The sequence below is a fragment of the Muntiacus reevesi genome, chromosome 15 (genome assembly GCF_963930625.1).
Source record: "Muntiacus reevesi chromosome 15, mMunRee1.1, whole genome shotgun sequence".
Classification (NCBI taxonomy): Eukaryota; Metazoa; Chordata; class Mammalia; order Artiodactyla; family Cervidae; genus Muntiacus; species Muntiacus reevesi.
This window is the reverse complement of record NC_089263.1, coordinates 5,259,475-5,287,205: the sequence shown is the minus strand read 5'-3', so window position 1 is coordinate 5,287,205 and position 27,731 is coordinate 5,259,475. Positions and strand designations below refer to the sequence as shown.

At 40.0% G+C, this 27,731-nt stretch overlaps 1 protein-coding gene across 1 annotated transcript in view; it reads right to left on the bottom strand.

Moving 5' to 3' along the window:
• CERS3 (ceramide synthase 3) overlaps positions 1-27,731 on the bottom strand; it is a 138,467-nt gene that overhangs the window by 49,546 nt on the left and 61,190 nt on the right. The window contains exon 9 of the mRNA XM_065906885.1: positions 10,678-10,831. Coding sequence (XP_065762957.1) covers positions 10,678-10,831 — 154 coding nt within the window. The remainder of the gene's footprint in view (positions 1-10,677; positions 10,832-27,731) is intronic.

Genomic DNA, 27,731 nt, shown 5'->3' with positions numbered 1-27,731 from the left:
CTTCCTGGGTGGCTCAGTGGTAAAGAACCCACCTGCCAATGCAGGAGACTCAGGAGACATGGGTTCAGTTGCTGGGTCAGGGAAGATCCCCTGGAGGAGGAAACGGCAAGCCACTCCAATATTCTTGCCTGGAGAATCCCATGGACAGAGAAGCCTGGCTGGCAATAGTCCATAGGGTCACAAAGAGTCAGACATGACTGAGTAACAGAGTGCATGTGCGTGTGCACACACACACACACACACACACACACACACACACACACACACACAGTGTTTGTGGGATTGTAGATTTATGCAGCCACTATGGAAAAGTGTGAAGTTTGCTCAAAAAAACTAAAAACAGAATTACCATATGACTGAGCAACTCCACTACTGGGGATATATTAGAAGAAAACAAACACACTAATTTGAAAAGATATATTCAGCCTAATGCTCATAGCAGCATTATTTATAACAGCCAAGACATGGAAGCAACCTAAGTGCTTATCAACAGAAGAATGGATAAAGAAGAATGTGGTAGATGTATATATACACAATGGAATATTACGCAGCCATAATAAGAATGAAATTCTGCTACTCACAACAACATGAATGGACCTTAATGAAGTAAGTCAGATGGAGAAAGACAAATACTCTACATTATCACTTACAAGTGGAATCCAAAAGATGAAACAAATGAATGTATATAATAAAACAGAAATGGACTCATAGACACAGAGGTAAAACTAGTAGTTACCAGTGGGGAGAAGGAAGTAGGAAGGGGCAAGATAAGGAAATGGGATTAAGAGACACAAACTACTATGTAGAAAATAAATAAGCAACAAGGATATACTGTACAATGTGGGGAAATAAATATAGCCATTATTTGGTTACAGCTTTAAATGGAATATAATCTATAAAATATTGATTACACAATATTTATATATTTACATATTTACATATTTATACAATATGTAAAATATTGTACATTTGAAACTAATATAATATTGTAATCAACTACACTTCAATTAAAAAAGAAAGAAAACAGAGGATGAAAAATAACTTCTTTGAGGCTTCACATCTAAGTGTCTGGGAACCCATACCCGCTGACCTCTAGTCTGCCTCCCTACAGAGGGTAGATGTAGTTCTCTTTGTGGGGGCTGGTGTTAGGTTTGTGGTAAGGCAGGCAGAGATTGGAGGCCACGTGGACCCTATGATGCACAGCCCAGAAGCCCATTCAGGACCACAGCTCTGATTTCCCAGCCGTGAGAGCTTCTAGCTGTGCTCTTATCTGGTATTATCCATGGCTAAAGGGAGCTCCTTTGACCATAGTCATGCCCCTCCTCCAGAGGGCAGCCCACATCCAGTGACAGGTTAATGCTGGGGTACAGAGGTCTGGTCCCACTGCTTTAGCTGTAATATCTCTGAAGGGCCACTCAGCTCTAGGGTGCTCTAGAGGGTGGACTGAGGCCTTGGTAGCAATTGCACCACATTTTAATTTCTCCTTCTGCCCAGTTCAGCTCCATTCCCTCCCTCACAGGTGTGGAATCCCAGAGAAGCCCTAAAGCCTTCTGTATATGCATCCACACACATACACACTCATCCTAACACGTGATATGGAGAAGAAACAATGGCTACAGGAAGGAGACAAAGTCTGATTGGGTCTCTTCTACATCTTCACTGAGTTTACCTCCCCCTCATTATTCTTTTTCGGGATAGCGGAGATCCTGGGGCCTCCCAGGGACTGGACTTTCTCCACACTCTTCATATCATCTTGCACCCAAAGTAGTAGATAAATTGATTGTTGGGGGTACAGAAAGGTTGATTGGCTTCTATCAAATCATGATGTAAGTAGCCACCTAGTGAAGATACTGAGTAGGACCAGTACTCACCTTAGCTTGCAACCTCATTGTGGCCAGGCCTCAACATAGTGCTCCAGTGATCGAATTGAAGGGCCCAACCCAGCCAACAAGGAAGAACAGCCAATCCCATTCCCTTAGAAGACCTGACCATGGTTTCCGGGTTCACACTAAAAATATTACAGATGCACACCTACAGGCCTGAGCTGCTCAGAGCAATGTTGAGGAGATGATAAGACTCAGGGCAGGCCTGCAAGATACACTTCAGAGCCATAGGAAGGGAGCATGTACCCGGTGCTGCTTGCTTTTAAGATTTCCTGAGCCTGACACGTGTGGCAAGGAGACACTAATTGCAGAAAATAGCAAATAGCTCCAATGAAAGTCAGAGTTCCACAGATGGCATGCTTCCTATTCCCTAAACAGAACTCAGATAAAGCCATCTGCATCATAAATCATTCAAGCGCTAAAACCCACATGATAAATCAAAATGAAAATGCTTTAAAAATGAACTAGTTTTATCAACATCTACAAGCAAAATGAATTTTAAGGAATAAGGTTCCTTTTGTGTTACGTAAAGCCCTCTCCTGAGTCTTATGCAGTAAGAGCACGGAGGGGTAACGACCACAGAAAACTGTGGGAGAATAACAGGGACAGGATCGGCCAGGCACACTCTTCCCCCCATGTGCTCTTACCAATCTCTCTGGCCCAAGAGCCCATTAATAAAACTTTCACATTCTGGTGTGAATGTGTAGATTTATTAAAAGCCATGAATTGTGCTTGTCCCCTTGTGTAGGCTGATACAGAAACCGAAACTCAAGCTCCATATAAAATACTTGTGTATGTATGTGTGTTTATGTGCATGTACTTATGTATCTGTTTCTCTAATAATAAAATGAAGAATGTTTATTCTTTTTAGGAGTATATAAAAACCCATTCCATTTTGTGAAATTATTTTTTAAAAACATGAGTACAAGAGATGTTGGAGTTTCTTTTATCTATTTTCACTTGGGTCTTCCTCCATAGCCCCCCTTCCTATTCAACTTCAGCAATACACTATGAGGGGAGCATCATGTCAACATTTGGGACAGAGGAAATAAAGGCAGGATTTAAGTAGCCATTGCTGTCCTCAAAAATACTTCATGGGACAGCTCTCACCCGAACTGGAGCCTTCCTTCCACAACAGCTTCAGTTAACCGCTTGTCCATCAAACAACCTGTGTAGTCCAGTACCTCCAAGAACAGCATATTGATAACCATTGTTAGAAAACAGATAAGACAAGAAACTTAAGAGTACATGCATAGGGAGTCAATACCTGATAAAGTAAGTATGGAAAAGCACCATATAATTACATAGTTCATGGGCAACTGCAGGAAAGGGAGGTTTGTCATTTTTAAAGAGACACTCAGCAGCTGAAATCTCCTAGAGGGAACAAGCCCCACTCAGCTACCAATACCCAGCCACTTTCCATGTCTGATTCCAAAAGAACAGAGGGTAGATTGAAGAAAACGGAAATAAAATCTCATTTTTCCTTATTTAAAAATTCTAATATAATCTTTTTCCCTCAGAGGTCAGTGTGCTTGGAATTAAGAGCTGAAAAGATACACTGCTGTCCTCAGCCACAGGAAGAGGGGCTGCCTCACAGTGACTGGGTGTGGGCATCTTGGTGTGTGCCTCCCAGTGACTGTTTTGACAGAAATAAGTAACAGTTTAGAAAAAAACCAGTGGAAGAATTGCCAAATAGCTTGAGAAAACATATTGATCCGTGCCAGTGTAAGAAAATGCCTGCATAATGCTATCCTAGCGTGAAAAAGAGGTGTTCCTTGAGAAGGATGCTGGAGGTTCCAGTCTGGATTTGCATGGCCTTAGCAAGTCTCTTCCTCCCTCCACGCTTCCAATTCCCCTTTGGGCAGGTGATCCTCTCCTTCCAGTTCTGTGCCACTTCCACCTCCACTGTGAATGTGAGGTTGGGGCTTCTCCCAAGCAACCACCTCGGGGCCCTGGCTGTACATGTGGGCCTATTGTGGAGGCCTCTCAGTAGAGGGCAAGCAGCAGGGGTTCCGTTGGGGGCATGCGGCTTAGAAGAGGCCAGTCTACTCGTGGGCCTGGTCTTCACTCAAGATATGTCTTCTCTTTTATTATCTTTGACTTCTTTAAACAACTCTACACTCAGGTGTAAAAGAGATTTATGATTGATTTAAGTCAGAAAATCTCCCAATGGGAATTTGCCCTCAGTGAGATTTTCTGAAGAGCAGCCTCTATGAAGAGTTGGAATTAACCAATTATTTGCCAAGGTAACCAAGCAAAGTCAATGACAAGATCATGAAGCTTGTGGGAAGTGACCAAAACCACACTAAACACACACACACAGATGTACACTGTTCCTGGGGAGGCAGAGAACAGCATTAACCTCAAGAACCCCCAGTCCTGTGTGGCCCTGGGTGAGCTGCATGCGTTCCTCACTCAGCTCTCCCCTCCTCCAGACAACAGAGACAACCATCCACATGGACGTCAGGGGGTGGCAGCAGCAGCACCCTGAGGGGATCCTGGTGCCCTGGCAGATACTTAGTAGTCTCTTCCAGCTCCGAAATCCTATGTGATTCTCTATTTGTGGCTGGACTGAACATCAAGTATAGAAGAACATTTAAGTTTGAAATTCTTTGAGTCCAGTAACTTTGAAAAATTATTTTCATTATCAAATTTTATAGATTGCACTGTTGCTCCTTGAATAGATTGTTAAACAAATTAGTCTACATAATACCCAGACATATGGAAATATAAACCGATAGCATTTTTATAACACTCTACCTCAGTGGTCAGTCTTTGTGATAGTTTTATCATGTCTTGTGCAGCTGCTTTTACATCCACTATCGCCGACTAAGAAAAGAGAACTGAAGTCTTCTTTGAAGTTACAGATTTTGTGTTTCTTCCCTAAAATGCTGATTATCTGAGTGAATGTGTCCAAAAGTACTATCTAGAATGTGAGTTGTGAAAGTCAACTGGCAGAAGACAGCTTAGGAAACTGTCACTGGAGCCACTGGCAGAAAGTCAAAGACTCTGACCTCTGACATCAGCTGTAGCTTTATCTAAGCAAATGGAAGGGAGAGCTTGACTGCAAGTAAACTGCCAGGTCACTTGAAACTCACAGGGTCTCTGGGATTCAGCACAAGGGACAGTGCTGCCTCATAACAGTGACAATGATGATGGCAGCTAACACTTATCATGTGGGCCCTGGGTGCCAGATATTCTTCTAAGGGCTTTCTTCTACAAGGCAGGCACTAATATTATCAGCCTCATTTTACAGGTAAAGAAACTGAGGCAATGAAGAGAAATAAAAATGTTCAAGATACAAATCTGCATAGAGCCATTAGTCTTAGCTATTACTCTAAATGCTTTCTTTACTAGGAGGTAAAAAGTAAAGATTAAAAATCATTCAAAAAATAACGACAAAACTGTTTTATGCTTTTAAAAAGTTCAAAAACAAATTGAACGACCTATGTTTTAATCTACTATTTTGATTATTCAGTTTGTTTCTGTACTATTTTTTACTCTATTCAACTGTTTTAAATTAATTTTCTTGTTATTAATCTTCTTCCCTGAAAAATTAGGAAAGGTTAAGTATTATAGGACTTCCCAGGTAGCAAGTCTTAATGACCTGGATAACCATGATGGTGTGGTCATTCATCTAGAGCCAGACATCCTCGAATGTGAAGTCAAGTGGGCCTTAGGCAGCACCACTACCAATAGAGCTAGTAGAAGTGGTGGAATTCCAGCTCAGCTATTTCAAATCCTAAAAGATAAAAAAAAAAAAAAAAAGAAAATCCTAAAAGATGAGGCTGCGAAAATGATGCACTCAATATTTCAGCAAATTTGGAAAACTTAGCAGTGGCCACAGGACTGGAAAAGATCAGTTTTCATTCCAATCCAAATAAGGGAAATGCCAAAGAATGTTCAAACTACTGCAATTGTGCTCATTTCACATGCTAGCAAGGTAATGCTCAAAAATTTTTCAAGCTAGGCTTCAACAGTACATGAACTGTGAAATCCCAGATGTAAAAGTTGAGTTTAGAAAAGGCAGAGGAACCAGATATCAAATTGCCAACATCCTTTGGATCATAGAAAAAGTAAGGAAATTCCAGAAAAACATCTGCTTCATCTACTATGCTAAAGCCTTTGACTGTGTGAATCATAACAAACTGGAAAATTCTTAAAAAGATGGGAATACCAGACCACTCAACCTGCCTCCTGAGAAACCTGTATGCAGGTCAAGAAGCAAGAGTTAGAACTGGACATGAAAGAATGGACTGGTTCAAAATTGGGAAAGGAGTACGTCAAGGCTGTATATTGTCACCTTGCTTATTTAACTTATACACAGCATACATCACGCGAAATGCCAAGCTAGATGAAGCACAAGCTGGAATCAAGACTGCTGGGAGAAATATCAATAACCTCAGATATGCAGATGACACCACCCTTTTGGTAGAAAGTGAAGAGGAACTAAACAGCCTCTTAATGAAGGTGAAAGAAGTGTGAAAAAGCTGGCTTAAAACTCAACATTCAAAATATGAAAATAATACATTTTTTCTGTGTCTCTGCTGTCAGTGTCCTTTCCCTCACTTGGAGTCACAGTTCACCTCGCCTCCCTTATATGCCCTCCAACACTACACTGGTCTGTGGACCTGCTGTGGAGGCAGCTCAGACTCTAATCTGGTCCTGCTCCAGAGGTTCAAGAGGGAGGGGACATATATATATATATACCTATGGCTGGTTCATACTGATGTCTGACAGAAAGCAACAAAATTCTGTAAAGCAATTATCCTTCAATAAAAAATAAACAAAAAATTTAAAAATATTTCAACATTCAAAAAGATCATGGCATCTAGTCCCATCACTTCATGCCAAATAGATGGGGAAAAAAATGCAAACAGTGACAGACTTTATTTTCTTGGGCTTCAAAATCAGTGCAGATGGTGACTGCAGCCATGAAATTAAAAGACACTTGTTCCTTGGAAGAAAAGCTATGACCAACAGCATATTAAAAAACAGAGACGTCACTTTGCCAACAAAAGTCCATATAGTCAAAAGTATGAAGTTACGTGGTCATGAATTGATGTGAAAGTTGGACCATAAAGAAAGCTGAGCGCCAAAGAATTGATGCTTTTGAACTGTGGTGTTGGAGAAGACTCTTGAGAGTCCCTTGGACTGCAAGGAGATCCAACCAGTCAATCCTAAAGGAAATCAGTCCTGAATATTCATTGGAAGGACTGATGCTGAAGCTGAAACTCCAGCACTTTGGTTACCTGATGCGAAGAGCTTACTCACTGGAAAAGACCCTGATGCTGGGAAAGACTGAAGGCAGGAGGAGAAGGGGACGACAGGATGAGATGGTTGGATGGCACCATCAACCAAACAGACATGAATCAGAGTAAGCTCCGGAAGATGGTGAAGGATAGGGAAGCCTGGAATGCTGCAGTCCATGGGGTTGCAAAGAGTCGCAACTAAACAACAACAACAATTATAAGTTAAAAGATTCAGGGTCTTCTAGTCTTGACCTTACCATTCAATTACTGTGTGAATTTGGTTGAGCCTCAGTTTCCTCAGTTTCCCTTATTAGAGTGTTCCTTTCCCTAACTAAAATAGTTCTGCATGTGTTGAAGTGTCATTCTGTGAACTTAAGAGACACTGCTTGTCAAGAGCAGATGGCTAGGGCCAGTTGCCAAGGCACTGGCTTCTCCAGCCTGGCTGTAACAGCTGCAGGCTACAGTCCCACCTCCATGTTCTGGCGATGTACCAGTCTAAGATGTCACAGAAACATGCTTGAGTTGGCCAGCACCCGGTATGATATTTAGAAGAAAGAAAACAAAAACTTAAGAATGATCAAGTTCTAAGTAATATCAAACAAAAGCATGCTATGCTTCTTCTAATTTCCTCTGAAAGCACTTCTCATGTTTGCAAAGAGAGTAAGCTGAATATGTCAGCCCATCATACTTCCCGATGTGATTTGTGGGCTGGTAGTTCATCACAAAATTCTCCATTTTATAGGAACCAGTTAAGTTTCAACGCCAATTCTTATTCTTAACAGCAAGCTGCCTGCTAACCATCGTGTTTATATGTTAGTTTCCTGAAATTACAACAATACTGTTATTCTAAAGTAGCAAATTCATCATAAGCATGCAGCAATCCTATTGCTTAGGGAAAATAAGTTTTTCCTATTCTTAAAAAAATCACTATTTTTTTAAAAGAAAAATCACTTTAATCTTTTCAGTCTACCATGCAAATTCATAGAGACCATAAACAGATTCATAAATTATTTTGTAACTTGCCATCCAAAATACTGTGGCTTCTTTTCCAAAATTGTTTATTCATCTATATGTTCAAAATTACTTATTAGGGGCCTGTCAGACATAAAGAACTTGAAAAGACAAATTCTCAATGTCTGTTATAAGATTTTAAAAAGTATTTTGGAGGCCTACAAACCTCTGCAATTCCATTTTATAAATATCAAGAATTAATCACCTTAGTAACAATTGTGTTATGTGTTAAATGCTAACTATTTACTAAACAGAATTGAAAACTGACTCGTTAGCTGTCCTCTAAAAATTTCAGCTCCTGCCTCTATCTCTTTCCTACCCTTTGCAATGCAACTACGCTTTCAAACAGCATTCTTTAAAAGGCGGCTTTATGGCTTTGGAGGAAGAAGCTGATTTCACAGCCAGATTTGCCACTGCTGTGGAAAACAGAGTGCACATGCAAGCCAGCTGAAGTCATAAGGGCTGCAAGGATTAGGGCCGCGGGGGCCTCCACTGCTGCTGTCAAACTGCAATTGGAAACAGCTTTTCCAAAGTACTGCATGAGAAATCAGGAATTCCTGTCCACAGCTCCCCAACCCACAGGGATTTTAATCAGGCTTGGTATTACCCATTAGAGATCAGAAATATGAAAATCATGATGAAACCAAACAAGAGTATTTTCTAGTTTCCAAGTTTTGTTCTGCCGGGATCCCTTCCAAGCCTGTAATTATTGTCACTCACCAGGAGATGTGGGTTTGATCACTGGGTCAGGAAGATCCCCAAGAGATGGGAATGGCAACCCACTCCAGTATTCTTGCCTGGAGAATCCCATGGACAGAGAAGTCTGGCGGGCTACAGTCCATAGTGTTGCAAAGAGTCTGACATGACTTAGGGACTGAACAACATCAATGACCAGTTAAAAAGGGAACCGCTTCTGACTGGGACAGGAGCTCTAGGAAGGCTGGACCCGAAGGCAGGGCAGGCTCAGTTTAGTGACCTGCCTTCCTTCCAACCCCTGGATAGGCAGATTGTCTTAACTGCTCAAATTCAGTTACTTCAACTGTACCTGACACTTAGAGATGAAGTAATTTTTGCAGAGATCACAGAAAAACTATTGAGAACATTAATAAACTAGAATCATTCAATGAGGTTTATTTTCTAAGCCATTTCAGCTAAAGAAAAGAATCTTTTCTCAGGAAAACAAGTTCAAATCATCAATTTAGTTTAAAAAAATTCAAAATTTGATTTGGGATTAATCCAGATGAAGCCTAATTTCCAATACCTTTGTCTAGATTTAGAAGACCTAGAGGTCATTTATGGCAACCTGACCTTTACTTGTCAACTTTTTAATGATATTTGAGACATAAATGCTAAAGTAGGAAAATAAATTAACCAGAGATTTCATTTTAAAAATGAGCTTATCAGATAAACTATAAGCACATCTGTTACATATGTCACTCATTCTGATCATGATACAATGCTATGTTATACAGGGATTAGGTAACACCCAAAAGTGGGCCAGCTGTAACTTTCACCTTGAAAGATTTTTAATTAAAATTCCCTCATATGTATGACTTCCAGGCAAGGAAGGAGTTATGACTTGATTTTTTCTTTAACTTGCCTTAAAAATTCCAGTCAAATTCCATCTATACCAAACTTTCCCTGGTCACCTTGAGTCAATTTCTCTTTTGTTTTTCACAGCAAGTTTCTGGGACCTCTCTTCAGCACAGGACATTCTATATAACAAATATAGTTGCTAGTAGATGAATATTCCCCAACTAGATTCTGGGTGTTTCCCCAAAAGCAACGATTTGTTTCTTATTCATTTCTTTAAGCCATCTCCTCCCCTGTTCTGAAATTAAAAACTAGAATTCTAAATCAAACAAACAAAAAAATTCCCTTCCATTGTCTAAAATGTATTATTCATTTCTTAGGGAAGAAAATAGTTTCAGAAAAAGAGTATCAGCAAACGATGGACAAAATTTCAGAGAGAAGAAAGTTCAGGGGCAGAGCATTATGCACAAATTGGACGATCAGCCAAGGTGAACTAAGGATCTGAAATAGCACTGAACTCTCACCATAATTGAGCCTGCCCCAAAATGGAGCAAATTTAGACTTGTTAGGACTTTCTTCAAGAAGCAGCAATCAATTCTTGAATAAAAATTTTCCAGAAAATCCTTGTCCTCTAATAAAAGCAATTTCTTAAGAACACCTTGGAAATCTACTTAATGACCATAAACAGATTTATAAATTATTTTGTAACTGGCCATCCAAAATGCTATGCCTTCTTTCCCAAAATTGTTTATTCATCTGTATGTTCAAAATTACTTATTAGGGGCCTGTCACACATAAAGAACTTGAAAAGACAAATTCTCAATCTCTGTTATAATATTTTTAAAAATATTTCGGAGAAATTCTCATCAAGACGATCAAATCAAGAAAAAATTCTGGTTAAGTATAAATTAAGTAGAATGTTTCATCATCTGGGCCTCACCTTTGTTCCGGCAATGAAATCTACTTCCTAAGAGCAATAAAACCTGAACGGCCCTTACCTTCGTGAATATACTTCTTTTGAGCATCTTCAGGATGAAGTAACTCCAATAAAGATTAAGAACCTGCAGGACCATGAGCTGTAGGTTGAGGAAGATGTATGAAAAGAAAGGTTGAAGGTAGTGCAGAGGCAGAATCAGCGTGCAATATAAAATCCTGAAAAACCAAACAAATGAGAATGTTTCATTACAGTCAAAGCACTTCTGGATTTTCAGTGAGGAAACAAGTATTTTTTCTCCCAAGGCATACAACATTTATTTTATTTCTTTTTTTTTTTTTCAGTGGGTTTTGTCATACATTGATATGAATCAGCCATAGAGTTACACGTATTCCCCATCCCGATCCCCCCTCCCACCTCCCTCTCCACCTGATTCCTCTGGGTCTTCCCAGCCCACCAGGCCCGAGTACTTGACTCATGCATCCCACCTGGGCTGGTGATCTGTTTCACCATAGATAATATACATGCTGTTCTTTTGAAACATCCCACCCTCACCTTCTCCCACAGAGTTCAAAAGTCTGTTCTATACTTCTGTGTCTCTTTTTCTATTTTGCATATAGGGTTATCGTTACCATCTTTCTAAATTCCATATATATGTGTTAGTATACTGTAATGTTCTTTATCTGTCTGTCTTACTTCACTCTGTATAATGGGCTCCAGTTTCATCCATCTCATTAGAACTGATTCAAATGAATTCTTTTTAACGGCACTCATTATCAGAGAAATGCAAATCAAAACCATAATGAGGTACCATTACACGCCAGTCAGGATGGCTGCTATCCAAAAGTCTACAAGCAATAAATGCTGGAGAGGGTGTGGAGAAAAGGGAACCCTCTTATATTGTTGGTGGAAATGCAAACTAGTACAGCCACTATGGAAAACAGTGTGGAGATTTCTTAAAAAACTGGAAATAGAACTGCCATATGACCCAGCAATACCACTTCTGGGCATACACACTGAGGAATCCAGATCTGAAAGAGACACGTGCACCCCAATGTTCATCGCAGCACTGTTTATAATAGCCAGGACATGGAAGCAACCTAGATGCCCATCAGCAGAGGAATGGATAAGGAAGCTGTGGTACATATACACCATGGAATATTACTCAGCCATTAAAAAGAATTCATTTATTTTATTTCTAATAATGTCCAGGAAAGACTCAAAAAAAACAATATGGTAATATCACCTTTTATATCATTTTTGGAAAGTCACAAATGTTCCTCTACCTCAGTTTCCTCTCTGCAGAGAGAACTGTATATACTAACTCCACTCACCTTCCTGGGATTGGAGAATATGAGATAATGCATGTGTGCATGGGTTATTATTGCCTTTTGGACACAGTCTCATTTATTAGGCATCAAAAGTGAATGGGAAATTCTACGTGAGTAAATTTTCTGGATAAAACAGACTTTTAAAGAAGCAAAAATTCTATTATTACTTTTACTTCCACTTGCTAAAGTGAATTGAATACTTTATTAATTTCATAAACAGACTCCTGGACACAATATGAACTGCCCTCAATGACCAGGATGCACAGTGCCTTCAGAAACAATTGCAGTATGAAGGCTATCTGTTGTCTTCCCAAACTGCAAACACTGCTGTTTAGACATGTTTGTAAGTATATTACTTGAATTATAAAAATAGTTTGTTCATAGAAAATTGGAAAAATAAGAAAGTTGCCAATAGAATTACAATTTTAAAAAATAATACTGCAATTTTGTGTATTATCTTCTAATTTTTCTTAAATATATTTAAATTTTATTTTTAAATTAACATATAGTAAAATTGACAATTTGGGGGTGTGCAGTTCTACAAATTACAATAACAGCATAGATTTGTGTAACCACCACCACAGTACAGAGACAGAGTGGTTCCATCAACCCCCAAACCTTTATAGTCATACCCCCAGGCCTAGCACTTGGCAACCACTTATCTATTCCCCACCCCTTTAATTTCGTCTAGTCAAGAAGGCCATATACATGGAATCATGCAGTGTGTCAGCTTTTGAGATTGCCTTCTTTCATTCAGCACAGAGCCTCTGAGAGTCATGTAAGTTGTTGTGGGTATCAATAGCACTATTTTTTTAAACTAGTGAGTGGTATTCCATTGTGTGGGTATACCCATTAGTCACCATTTGCATTTTTTCCAGTTTTTGACAATTGTGGACAGAACTGCTATAAATATTTATGTAATATATACGTTTTTGTGTGCACGTGAGTTTTCATTTTTCAAGGGTAAACACATACAGGTGGGATTATTGGGTATCACGCTGCCAAGCATATGCTTAACTTTCCAAGAAACTGAAAACTTGTTTTCCAAAATGGCTATTTTGCATCCCAGTCAGCAAAGAATGAGAATGCCAGTTGCTGCTCATCTTCAGCAGCACTTATTATTGTTCTGTAGAGACTTTGCCACTGTAGTAAAAGTATCACTTGTGGGATCTTAAGTTCAGTTTCATTTAGTTTTAAATCAAAAGCAGTTTACACACAATCCCTGGAACCATCTCTCTGACAAACAGCAAGGAGATCTGGACCCACAGGTAGGGACAAAGCCCATGGTCAGCTTGAAGCAGTTACAGAAGATGGACCATCAGTCCCTCTGCTACTTATAAGGTTTTAAGAATCCAGACTCCTTGAGGGGGAAATCTTATAGCATGCAGGTAGCTAGATATGAGCAGAGAAATGGGGACAGGGACCAGGTGGCAGGAAATCACACAGCTTGTAAACAGCAGGGATCCATAGGCAGACAAAGCAAAGCAGAAATCTTCATACTGATACGAAATTGGGTGATAAGGGTCTGAACAGAAGACAAAGAAAGGTGGGAAAAGGTGGGAATCTCCTGTGTCCAAATGTAACCTTTTGCTCATTATGATCTTATTACAAATAAAATTAGCCTTATAGATAAGAAGTACCCATCATGCACTGACACTTCTGATCTAAGCTAAATAAGGACAAAAATTCCTCCTCCTCTCAGGAAAATAGAGCGGGCATGAAAATTGGGGAAGATGCCCCCCCAAATTCCTCCTTAGTGAATATCCTGCCCCTTCATTACTATGCCCATCATAACCAGTTTACCAAAGAAATCCAGTGTGGCAGCTCCTCACCTGCCTGCTCACTCTCCCTGAGAGCATATCCTTACTTAAATAAACCCCCACTTTATGTTTTTTTTTTTAAAAGTTTATACTGTTTGAACAATTTGGCGTGTTAGGGGAAGCACACTGACTGAATCTGCCTACCCTGGCCAGGCACCATAGTCACCATTCGCATGAGATGTTTTATGTCAGGAGGTCCTGGTAAGGAACATGGAACTAATAAGCCACCACCAACCGCAAGAGTTTGGGAAAGGTGAAAAGGAGACATCATGTGCCTGACCACATCCCAGAATCCTCGTCACTGGCATCCATCCTGGCGGAGCGATGTGCACACCACCAGGAAGGACTCTGAGTCAGGATGATTGGTCAGAGACCACCCAGAAACTAATCCCATCACCATAAAACCTGAGACTGCGAGCCATGGGGCAGAGGAGCCCCCCCCGGGTTCCCTCAGCCAACTGCTCTCCGCCCGGGGGCCCTTTCCCCAACAGAACCTCTTGCTCTGTCAGCACATGTGTGTCCTCAGACAATTCATTTCTGACTGTTAAACAAGAGCCTGCTTCTGGGCCCTGGAAGGGGTCCCCCTTCCTGCAACAAATGGTGACTGTGCTGGGGACTCTTCTTCACCATGACTGACATACTGACCACTCAGGGTGCTTGGGGACCAGCTTGCCTGCCGATGGACCAGACCCAGCAGCTCCAACCAGGACCCTTTTGTCCTTGGTCTCCTCCTGACACAGACAACTGGCCAGGGTGCCCAGACCAGATAAGGAACAAGAGACTTTATTGACCTCTCCTACCTTCCCTCTCCTTAACCCTTCCTATCCTACCATTTTTTCTAGTCCCCCAGTCTTAGACACAGGAGTCTGCTCGAAGGGCCTCAGACTGAGCTGAGGATCAGAGGCCAATGACCTCTGCTTGGGAGAGAACTAGAATTCTGGTTCTGTCCTGGTCTGGCCTGGTTTCTGGTAGGGCCGATTTCTAGTCCTCCCTTCTCTGGAGGTCCAGAAGTCCCATAACACCTGAGTATCTGCAGGTGGCAAGAGACATCTATAAGGTCACCCCTTTTGCTCCCCCATCCTGCCTCCTACCCCCTCTTCCTTCAGCCTGGCTTCCTTTCCTCCCTTTGAAATCTTTGAAGACTTGAGATCACTTTCATTCACTCTGTTAGAACTTGGATCTGAAGTTCTGTCTCCATAGGAGGTTTTCTGAGAGAATATAATCTTGCCTTTAAGGGAGTGTCTGATTGGGATGGTTGGGTATGTGTATGTGTTCTGTGTTGTGATTTATGATGATCATTTTGCTTTGTGTGGCTGCCATTTTGTTTAGACTTGATACTGTTTTGTTAGAGCTTGATTTTCTCTTCCTTGCCTTCAGATCAGGCTCTCAGGGACACTAATCTAGACCATCTCTAATTCTTAAGACCGAAGGGCAAATGGGAAGAAGCTTTTAAATATGTTATTTATCCCAACTGTTATTTATAAACTAGTGAATTTTATATTGTAATATCTGATTCATTACTAAGTTTAGAAAATGAAGCCAAATCTTGTGTTGTGGTTGTCTGGATATGTGTGTGTCTCAGTATGTGTCTTTGTCTCTGGATAATATTGTTGAGATTAATTTGTAAATGAGCTCTATTTAAATGGCTTAAACAAATGTAAGTGCTGACAAAGCAAACAATTTCAAATTAAGCTAAATGAATTTCAGGTTCATGTGAACTAGGAAATATTCAATATTAAATTAATAGTGGTTATATAGATATGTCTTTAGAACCATCAATAAGTATAACATTTCTGTTGTACCTAGATTTACTAGAGGTCAAATAAGACTATATTCTATCTGTTAAACAAACTTGTTAACAAGAAAAGGAACAAACACAATGTGGAAAAAAAAAAACTTTCAGAGAAGTGTTTTTAGTAAGAAAAGTTGTGAGAAATGAAAAAGTAGTGAAATGAGTGAGTTATGCATGATAAGGATTTTCTAAGATTGGATTACAATTAGTTGGGTAAGTAGATTTTGTTAGGAATGACTTAGCCACAGGAAAACTGGTTAGAACCAACGAAGTCCAAGATGGCAGAATCCACTTTCACTAGACTTTGAGCCTTGGTATTTACACCCATTGTGACACATGCAAGCTAAGTGACACACCCACCAGCATTGGCTAAATCTGACTGACTGTTCTAAACCCTTTTGATTTTGGGGGGACAAAATTTCCTAAATCAAATTCTATTGAAGTTCTTTTGACCTCGAGTTAACTTTGGGATGCTTCAGAAGGGCCCTGAAACATCCCAAAGAGAGATATATTAAACTAGTTGTGTTTATTTGGTTGGTTAAATTACAAAGGAATTATTATCAAATGCATAATAAATCCTCTCAGGTTGTATTGTATGATAAATGTTACTAATGTAGATATCCTAGAACTTATGTGCGGAGAAGGCAATGGCACCCCACTCCAGTACTCCTGCCTGGAAAATCCCATGGATGGAGGAATCTGATAGGTTGCAGTCCATGGGGTCGCTGGGAGTCAGACATGACTGAGCAACTCCACTTTCACTTTTCACTTTCATGCATTGGATAAGGAAATGGCGACCCACTCCAGTATTCTTGCCTGGAGAATCCCGGGGGCGGGGGAGCCTGGTGGGCTGCTATCTATAGGGTCGCACAGAGTAGGACATGACTGAAGTGACTTAGCAGCAGCAGCAGCAGAACTTATATGGAGTTCCTAAAATTCTGTCATGTTCTGGTATTCTAATGGGAAACCTGATGACTTTACAAAGGTTAACAAAAGGACTGAACTGGTGAATATGCTTATAACTTTTATGGTTTCTATCTGAAAAAATTTACAGGTTTGAATCAGTGTTTTCCAGGAGTAGGGGAAATATTCACCTCAAGCTAATTATGACATTAATTTGGTAAAATTATAAACAAATGGAAATTATTATCTTTTCTATCTGACCTCTCCAGAGATGGAAACTCTTAGGTTTCCAATAACTTTACCAGATAAATTAGGAAGGTTATGTCACTAGCAAGTACAGAAATCTCAAGGAATTTTTGATAACTTGAAAAGTGAAGACTTCACCCAGATTTGTTAGGCAAAATCTGTGATAAGCCTTTGGCATGACTTTCCTAGCCCTGAAAGATTTTATTTTAAAAGTTCGGTCTGAGACTCTATAAAATTTTCAGCAAAGCAAAAAGTCTATGATCAATTATGGTTATATAAATCATCAGGTCAGGTTTATTGAGACCAGAACTATTTCACAAACAAACTAGTCTTAATTTGGTTATATCTGGTAAAAATGAGGGTGATTTTAGGGAGAAAAATATGTTTCAATAAATGTTAAATCTCAGTTTGTTAATGAAGGTCTGTATCTACTAAGATCCATTTCCTGGATAGTTTTTTGCTGTTAGGGTATATTAATGCAAAATTTACTTGAATTATTAAGAGACACCCTAAGTTTGTTTCTGAAGCTTATCTTAGTAATCTATCTTTGGACGAAGAACAGATGCCTTCTGACCTGCAGCCAGGACTGGAAAAGGACATGATTTAAGGGACTGTCTCCAGCCTGGATGGGAGGGCCTTTCTGTCAGGTGCTCTCACTGGCTCCTTCACAGTGAGATTGACGGGAAACTGACTCTTAGATTAATTCCCACTTCCAAAGGCCCTTACACTGGGCTAGTCTATAGAGAGGACAGCTGACCTGATCTCACCATAAAATGACACCCAGAGGAGAAACTGCACTACACCAGGATGAGAAGAAGACAACATCAGAGAGAGACAGTTTGCCCAGGATGTTGCACCTGATTCATATGACCATTTATAATGTTTTCTCAACTTCTTGGACCTTTGCATATAAATCAAAAGCTTTTCTATCCTAGGCCTGATCCTATGCTACTTTTAGAAATCAGTCCAATTGTTGGGATTGTGGCCAATTACCTGTGTCCAGTTCTGGGTTACCTTGGTGAATTTCTTCAAGCCAAGGCTCAAATTGGTTGGCCCTGAGGAAATTTACTTTAAAAGGAAAATTATAATCATGTTCAGGTCACTACTGATACTACTGGATGGGATCTCCTCACCTGGCCAACTAATAATGCCTGCTTTGACCCTGGCCATAAATTTGAGTTTTCTTCTATTACTCAAGCTCAATCAGAGCAATAAGCAAAGTTTCAGCAAAGGAAAAAAATCTCCCACAATTACAGGATGGATTTATATAGATAACACCAGGCTATGATAATTTAGGTTTAAAGTCTCCTCTATGCTGGGAACAAATAAGTCATACTAAGGATAATCAATCTAGTAACACTAGGAAACTGGGTTATGTACCTTATAGACAGTGCCAATATATAATTTCCGTGGAAGACAAGGATTTGTATGGAACAGACTAAGTCAGATGACCTGGGATATACTGGGCTACATCTAATGGAAGCTCTAGCTTAATTCTTACTTATGACTTTACTAACAGTGCTGTCTATGTTATTTGTATTTCGCCTTTTTTACAAAATTGATGTTTCTTACATTACCAAGTGTGTGACTGAGCCTCTGATAAAATAATATATAGTTTCATATGAGATTGATGATGATAACAATGTAACTCTAGATATGGGAAGAAGCAACAAGAGGGAATGTTTTCCTGGACCAAGAGGCTAGTAAGACAGGTGGTCCAGAGAATTTTGGATACTGCTTTATGGCCTAGTCCAGTAATAGCACATTGAAAGGCCTGTCAGAGAAATCTCTGCCAGACCTGGGAATTGTCAGCATTCTCAGTACCATGGGACAAAATGGTCATGAGATGTGCCCCCAAAATCATAGTCAAGCTTATGACCATGAAGGGGCCCTATCAACTGGCACGTGTCATCTACCTCTGTGAAGATCAAATCATAGCCACTGCAGCTGCTGACGTTTAACACCCCTAAAAGGAGTTCAGGGTGGAGATAAAAAAATGAGGCACTCTGTGCTCTGTGAAAAACTGGAAGAACAGTCCTTCAGATAGATATTTTCAGGAAAAAATTTTATGAATCCCAATCCTTGCATTTTCTTATACCTAGTGTGAGGTTGCGCCATGACAGGCAGCCTAGATTAGGAGTAGACCTGGTTTTCCAGGGTAACATGATTATCAGGCCACCTGGAGCCAGCCAATCAATATGCGCCCAGTAAGAAAAAGGGAACCTATCAGGGGAAAGCTGAAAAGCCCGCGAACGCCCAAGTTTGAAAAAAAGCCCGCGAAGGTTTAAGCCAATAAGATTACTTTGCAAACATGTAACCAATCTGCTTAAGCCAGCTACCAACTGCTTATGCACACCTTATAAATTGGGTAACAGCTCGGGCTCAGCGCTTTTCTGACCCTGCACCACTGCGTTGGTTGCGGCAGTAAGCCCTGACTCGAGTCAGCAATAAACTTCCCTTTTTTTGCGAGTTGCATTGTCTTGGAAGCCTTCTCTCTTCCCGCTCAGGGATTCGGACATCGGGCATAACATTTTGGGGGCTCGTCTGGGATCCCTTGACCGGGAAAAGAGAACACTTTCAGGACAGAGGGGAAGGATAAATAATAGCACTGGTGCTCAGGCAGTTCAGGAAAGTCCAGTGTAAATCTGGGGCCCTGCTGAGAAGCAGGAAGGTATCTGGCGCAGGAGAAAGCTTTCTATAAAGGGGGAACGGATTGAACGTTCCAGCCAGCGCAAGACCGAGGCCAGCGAGCGTGCTGGAAGGCTGCTGGCTCTGCGGGAAGGGGAGTTCCTCTCCTGATCCCGAGTCTGGTGAATAGCGGATGCCATTCGGTAAGGTGAATCTGCTACTGGGAGGCAAGAGAATTCAGGGGCCTGAAAACCCAGCGCTGTGTCGTCGGCCGACATTTGTCTGTCCGTGTGTTTGTCTTCGGCTCTCCGTGTTTGTGTGTGTGTCGGCATTGTCTCTGGTCTCCCTTTTCTGGAAGCCCAGGGAAAAGTCCTGTAACGCCTGGGTGTCTGTAGGTGGCAGGAGACGACTGTAAGTCCACCCCTTTTGCCCCCCTTTCCCGCCTCCTCCTCCTCCTTCTTTCAACCTGGCTTCCTTTCCTCCTTTTGAAATCTTTGAAGACATCTGAAGTTTTGTGTCTCTATAGAAGGTTTTCTGAGAGACTGTATTCTTGTATTTAAGGGAGTGTCTGATGAGGACTGCCAGGTTTATATGTGTGTGTTTTAACTCTGTCCTGTGTTGTGATTTGTGACAGCCATTTTGCTTTGTCTGACCACCATTTAGACCTGCCGCCATTTTGTTAGAACTTGATTTTCTTTTCCTGTGCCGTGAGACCACGGCTCTCAGGAACACTTATCTAGACCATTTCTAACTCCTGAGACTGAGAGAAAAAAAAGGAAAAAAGCCTTTAAAAATGTTATTTATTTCAACTTTTTTTATAAACTAGTAAATTTTATATTGTAATATATAATTCATGACCAAACTTAGAAAATGAAGCTAGATCTTGCACTGTGTCTGTCTAAATATGTTTTGGTATGTCTTTGTCTCTGGAAAATAATTTTTAGGTTAATTTGTAAATGAGCTCTATTTAACTGACTTAAAAAAGGGGTAAGCGCTTACAAATCAAATAATTCTAAATTAAACAATAAATTCCAGGTTTAGGTGAACTGGGAAATATTCAGTATTAAATACCTGATATTAATGTTTGTTTGTTGACCTATCTAATATAGACATGTCTTAGAGTAATTAACATCAAGTGAAATATTTTCATTATACCTAGGTTTAATATAAGTTAAATATTATACCTATTACAAGTTTGTCAACAAGGAAATTACCTCGAGTGAAAAAACTTCTAGAAAATGTAAATGAGGTATGAGTTTGTATATAAACTCTGTTAAGAATAATTATTCTTTAAGAATATCTGTCTACAATGGTCTCCCCAGATTGGCGTAACTTGAATTTCTAAGGATTGTGCTAAACTAAGTATTAGAAGTCTATTAAATAATTAGGTCATTTCCAAATGAAATAAGATTTTGAAACATTTACTACTAAACACTGATTTCCTTTTACAGAAAAACTAAAGAGATTTGGGACTATAAATAAATAATGTTCGATGCCATCCTAAAATGTTTTAAGAAAGCAAGAGTTTTAGAAATTATCACTGGTATTTATGCTCACCAATCTATAAAATGCTAATATAAAAGTTAGCTCTTGATTGCTAAAGGAAAGCAGGAAGTGTGCTTTCAGTAAAGCATGAAAAAAATACTAAAAAGAGTTATGCATGATCAGGATTTTCTAAAATTGGATTACAATTAGTTAGATAAGTGGATTTTGTTAGGAATGACATGGTTGTAAGAAAACTGCTTAGAGCCAATTAGGTCCAAGATGACTGAGCTGACTTTCACTAGACCTTGAGCCTTGGTAATTACGCCCATTGTGACATATCAACGAGCTAAATGATACAGCCATCAACATTGACTAAATCTGACCAAATGTTCTAAATGCTTTTAATTGATCTTTTCGATAAAAATTCCTAAATTGAATTCTTTTGAAGTTCCCTTGACCTCTAGCTAACTTTGGGGTGTTTCAGAGGGCCCCTGAAACATCCCAAAGAGAGATATTAAACTATTTGGTTGGTTAAATTACATAAAAAAAGATTATCAAATGAGTAATAAATCTGCTCATGTTATAATGTATGAAAAATTACTAATACAGATATCCTAGAAATTATATGGAGTTCTTAACATTTTGATATGTCTTGGTATTCTAATGAAAAACTTGATGACTTCACAAAAGTTAACAAAGGACTGAATGAACCAGCGAATATGCTTATAACTTTTATGGTTTCTATCTGAGAAATTACAGGTTTAAATCATGTGTTTTCCGGGAATAGGAAAAACCTTCCTCTCAAACTAGTTACAAAAATAATTTGGTAAAATTACACGTTATAAACAAAACAATTATATTTTCTCTCTATCTGACTCCTCCAGAAATTTGAAACTCTTAGGTTTCCAGTAAGTTTATCAAATGAGCTAAGAAGGTTATCTCACTAACAGGTACAAAAATCTCAAGGAATTTTTGAGACCTTAAAAAGAAAAGAGTTTACCTAGATTTGTTAGGCAAAATCTGTGATAAGCCTTTGGTGTGAGTTTCCCAGCCCTGTTTTATATTAAAAGTTCAGTTTGAGATCAAATAAGTGTTTCAGCAAAATAAAAAGTCTATGATCAATTATGGTTATATAAATCATCAGACCAAAATTAGTGAAAACAGACCTATTTTGCAAGCAAACTAGCCTTACTTTGGTTGTATTTGATAAAAATGAGGGTAGCTTTAGGGAGAAAAAGATAATGTTAAATCCCAGTTTGTTAATGGAGGTCTGCATGTAGTAAGACTCATTTCTCAGATAGTTCTTTGCTGTTATGTGATATTAATGTGAAAGTTTGTTTCTGAAGCTTATTTCAGTAATCTATCTTTGGATGAAGATCAGATGCCTCATGACCTGCAACCAGGACTGGAAAAAGACATAATTTAAGAGACTGTCTTTTCACCTTACTTATAGTTTCCTTTGTAGTGCAGAAGCTTTTAAGTTTCATTAGGTCCCATTTGTTTAGTTTTGCTTTTATTTCCAATATTCTGGGAGGTGGGTCATAGAGGATCTTGCTGTGATTTATGTCGGAGAGTGTTTTGCCTATGTTCTCCTCTAGGAGTTCTATAGTTTCTGGTCTTACATTTAGATCTTTAATCCATTTTGAGTTTATTTTTGTGTATGGTGTTAGAAAGTGTTCTAGTTTCATTCTTTATATGCAAAACAGAAAAAGAGACACAGAAGTACAGAACAGACTTTTGAACTCTGTGGGAGAAGGTGAGGGTGGGATGTTTCGAAAGAACAGCATGTATATTATCTATGGTGAAACAGATCACCAGCCCAGGTGGGATGCATGAGACAAGTCCTTGGGCCTGGTGCACTGAGAGGACCCAGAGGAGTCGGGTGGAGAGGAAGGTGGGAGGGGGGAATGGGATTGGGAATACGTGTAATTCTATGGCTGATTCATGTCAGTGTATGACAAAACCCACTGAAATGTTGTGAAATAATTAGCCTCCAACTAATAAAATAAAATAAAAAAAAAAAAAGAGAGACTGTCTCCAACCTGGATGGAAGGACTTTTTATCAGGTACTCTTAACTAGCTCATGCACAATGAAACTGAAGAGAAACTAACTCTTAGATTAATTCCCACTTCCAAAGGCCCCTACACTGGATTGGTCTATAGACAAGACAGCTGACCTGATCTCACCTTAAAATGATGCTCAAACAGGAGAAACTACACTACACCAGGATGAGAAGACAGCAACATCAGAGGTAGACAGCTTGCTCAAGATGCTGGATCTGCTTCATATGATCATTTATAATGTTTTCTTGACTTCTTAGACCTTTGCATATAAATCAAATGCTTTTCTATCATAGGCCTGAATCTATGCCAGTTTTAGAAATCAGTCCAATTTTTGGGTTTGTGGCCAATTACCTGTATCTAGTTCTGGGTTACCTTGGTAAATTTCTCTACTACAAGACTCTAACTGGTTGGCCCTGAGGAAATTTACTTAAAAAAATTATAGTCATATTCAGGTCACTGTGATACTACCAGACGAGATCCCCTCACTGGGCCAATTAATAATGCCTACTCTTGAGAAAGAAGAATGGAACTGGAGGAATCAACCTGCCTGACTTCAGACTCTACTACAAAGCCACAGTCATCAAGACAGTATGGTACTGGCACAAAGACAGAAATATAGATCAATGGAACAGAATAGAAAGCCCAGAGATAAATCCACGAACCTATGGACACCTTATCTTTGACAAAGGAGGCAAGGATATACAATGGAAAAAAGACAACCTCTTTAACAAGTGGTGCTGGGAAAACTGGTCAACCACTTGTAAAAGAATGAAACTAGAACACTTTCTAACACCATACACAAAAATAAACTCAAAATGGATTAAAGATCTAGATGTAAGACCAGAAGCTGTAAAACTCCTAGAGGAGAACATAGGCAAAACACTTTCCGACATAAATCACAGCAAGATCCTCTATGACCCACCTCCCAGAATATCGGAAATAAAAGCAAAACTAAACAAACGGGACCTAGTGAAACTTAAAAAAGCTTTTGCACTACAAAGGAAACTATAAGTAAGGTGAAAAGACAGCCCTCAGACTGGGAGAAAATAATAGCAAATGAGGAAACAGACAAAGGATTAATCTCAAAAATATACAAGCAACTCCTGAAGCTCAATTCCAGAAAAATAAATGACCCAATCAAAAAATGGGCCAAAGAACTAAACAGACATTTCTCCAAAGAAGACATACAGATGGCTAACAAACACATGAAAAGATGCTCAACATCACTCATTATCAGAGAAATGCAAATCAAAACCATAATGAGGTACCATTACACGCCAGTCAGGATGGATGCTATCCAAAAGTCTACAAGCAATAAATGCTGGAGAGGTTGTGGGGAAAAGGGAACCCTCTTACACTGTTGGTGGGAATGCAAACTAGTACAGCCACTATGGAGAACAGTGTGGAGATTTCTTAAAAAACTGGAAATAGAACTGCCATATGACCCAGCAATCCCACTTCTGGGCATACACACTGAGGAAACCAGATCTGAAAGAGACACGTGCACCCCAATGTTCATCGCAGCACTGTTTATAATAGCCAGGACATGGAAGCAACCTAGATGCCCATCAGCAGAGGAATGGATAAGGAAGCTGTGGTACATATACACCATGGAATATTACTCAGCCGTTAAAAAGAATTCATTTGAATCAGTTCTAATGAGATGGACGAAACTGGAGCCCATTATACAGAGTGAAGTAAGACAGACAGATAAAGAACATTACAGTATACTAACACATATATATGGAATTTAGAAAGATGGTAACGATAACCCTATATGCAAAACAGAAAAAGAGACAGAGAAGTACAGAACAGACTTTTGAACTCTGTGGGAGAAGGTGAGGGTGGGATGTTTCAAAAGAACAGCATGTATATTATCTATGGTGAAACAGATCACCAGCCCAGGTGGGATGCATGAGTCAAGTACTCGGGCCTGGTGGGCTGGGAAGACCCAGAGAAATCGGGTGGAGAGGGAGGTGGGAGGGAGGATCGGGATGGGGAGTACGTGTAAGTCTATGGCTGATTCATATCAATGTATGACAAAACCCACTGGAAAAAAAAATTAAAAAAAAAATGCCTACTCTGACTCTGGTCATAAATTTGAGCCTTTTTCTATTCCTCAAGCTCAATCAGACCTACAAAAAGGTTTCAACAAAGGAAAAAAATAAATCTCCCACAATTATAAGATGGATTTATATAGATAACACCAGGCTATGGTAATTTAGGTTTAAAGTCTCCTCTGTGTTGAAAACAATTATATAATCCTAAGGATAATCAGTCTAGTAACACTAGAAAAGGCTATGTGCCTTATAGATGGTGGTGCCAATATATAATTTCCCTGAAAGATAAAGATTCGTACAGAGTAGACTAAGTCTGACGACCTGGGATATACTGGGCTCCATCTAATGGAAGCTCTTAAGTCTTACTTGTGACTTTACTAGTACTGCTGGCTATGTTCTTTGTATTTCACCTGTTTTACAAAATTGCTATTTCTTAGTGCCAAATGTGTGACTGAGGCCTCTGATAAAATAATATACAGTTCTCTATGAGATCAATGATGATGGCAGTGTAACTCTAGATATGAGAAAAAGCAACAAGAGGGAATGTTTTCCTGGACCAAGAGGTTAGTAAGACAGGTGGTCCAGAGAATTTTGGATACTGTTTTATGGCCTAGTCCAGTAACAGCACATTGAGTGGCCTGTCAACAAAATCTTCGCCATACCTGAGAATGGACATTCTCAGCACCGTGGGATAAAATGGTCATGAAATGCCCCCCTCAAAATCATGGTCAAGTTTATGAGCAAAAAGGGGCTCTGCCAACTGAAGATTGACACTTGCCATCTACATCTACAGAGATTATATCATGGCCACTGCAACTGCTGACTTTCAATGGCCCTGAAAGGAGTTCAGGGTGAAGATCAGGAATGAGGCGCTCCGTGCTCTGGGAAAAATGGGCAGAACAGGCCTTCAGATAGTTAGATCTTTTCGGGAGATTTTATGAGTCCCAATTCTTGCATCTTCTCATACCTAGAGAAACACTGACATCATTAATGGTGCCATCTGCTTTGACTATTAAGGAAAAATTTTACAATTACAAGTCAAAATAGAGTACTCAGCTATGGTTCAGACATCCTGGGAAATAACCAGGTGTTACTATGGGTGTAACTTAAACACTTGAGTTTTCTGAGTCGTGTCAGGCTTAGATGCCACCATTCTCAAAACAATGTCTGCTAAAAGCTAGTAACTTATACCTTACTTTTTATAAAACTAGGCAACTGGCCACCTGGTTACAAGTCTCCCTGAAGTGCCAGGTCCAGACTGGGTTTCAGGCCTATTCTTTTAAAAGAAAGAGATTTATTTTGTCCATTAAAACTCCAGTTATCCCTCCTCTAGCTACTACTAACTGGGTATGTTACAACAAAATGGCAGACCAAGGGATTGAGATTTTAATCATACAAGGCTCAAATCTAGGACTTGGAACTCAGGAATACTTTCAATTCAGCATCTCTTCTCCAGGCTGAGGCAGTCCTATGCCCCATTTTGACAAGAGATTATCATAGTCATAGTTGCCCTGTTCCCTAAATTAAAGCTGAGCAGGACTCTGTGGGGTGGCGACTCTGGAGCACAGATCTGCTGTACTGTAAAATACAGGCTTTATTCAGCCTCCTTGACCTTCACTGAGTTCAAAAGGGTAGATTCAAACAATTGCTAATTAGGGAAGAGAAAAAATACAGAAACAGAGGGAAAACAATCAAATGGTGGTACAGCCTTTAGACGGGTCCTGGTTCCTACTCAAAGAAATGTGCATAGCAATGTCTTTTGAGTTCTTCTACAGAACTGGAGCCCCCACCCAGGTGAAAGATGGTAACTTCAGACTGAACACAAGATTCCTAGAACACAGCTCTGTTGCTTGACCACCAGCCAATCACCCCAAATGTTGCCTCCTGTTTCTGAGGACCAGTGATGACCATCCTGTTAGGTCTCCTGTTTGGCCCCTGGCTATTTTATCTCTGAAAGGCACCAACAGTTTCAAACTAAGTTACTGTTATTACAAGAGTAAAAGCTGGTTTCAGATATAAAATACCCCAACTTAGGTCAGGTATAGGGAGACTTCTGCTCTGCTAGGCAGGCCTACGCCCAGGCACAGCAGGAAGAAGTTACAGAAGAAAGAGACCTCTGCCCCAATTCCCAAAAAGCATCTTGAGTATGAAGTCTCTCAAGGGAGAGTTGTTAGGGAAAACACACTGCCTGTCCATCCACCTAATGTTACTCAGATCTCAATATTCGACTGCCCCCACAAATGATATAGAAGACCCATGATTGGGCCTTCCACAAAAACAACAAGACAGGGGGGAATGTGAGGCTGCACCATGACAGGCAGCCGAGATTAGGAGTAGGCCTGGTTTTCCAGGGTAACATGATTATCAGGCCACCTGGAGCCAGCCAATCAATATGCGCCCAGTAAGAAAAAGGGAACCTATCAGGGGAAAGCTGAAAAGCCCGCGAACGCCGAAGTTTGAAAAAAAGCCCGCGAAGGTTTGAGCCAATAAGATTACTTTGCAAACATGTAACCAATCTGCTTAAGCCAGCTACCAACTGCTTATGCACACCTTATAAATTGGGTAACAGCTCGGGCTCAGCGCTTTTCTGACCCTGCACTACTGCATTGGTTGCGGCAGTAAGCCCTGACTCGAGTCAGCAATAAACTTCCCTTTTTTTGCGAGTTGCATTGTCTTGGAAGCCTTCTCTCTTCCCGCTCGGGGATTCGGACATCGGGCATAACACTAGAAAAACACTAACATTGTTAATTGTAATATCTGCTTTGGCTATTAAGGAGAATATCACAATT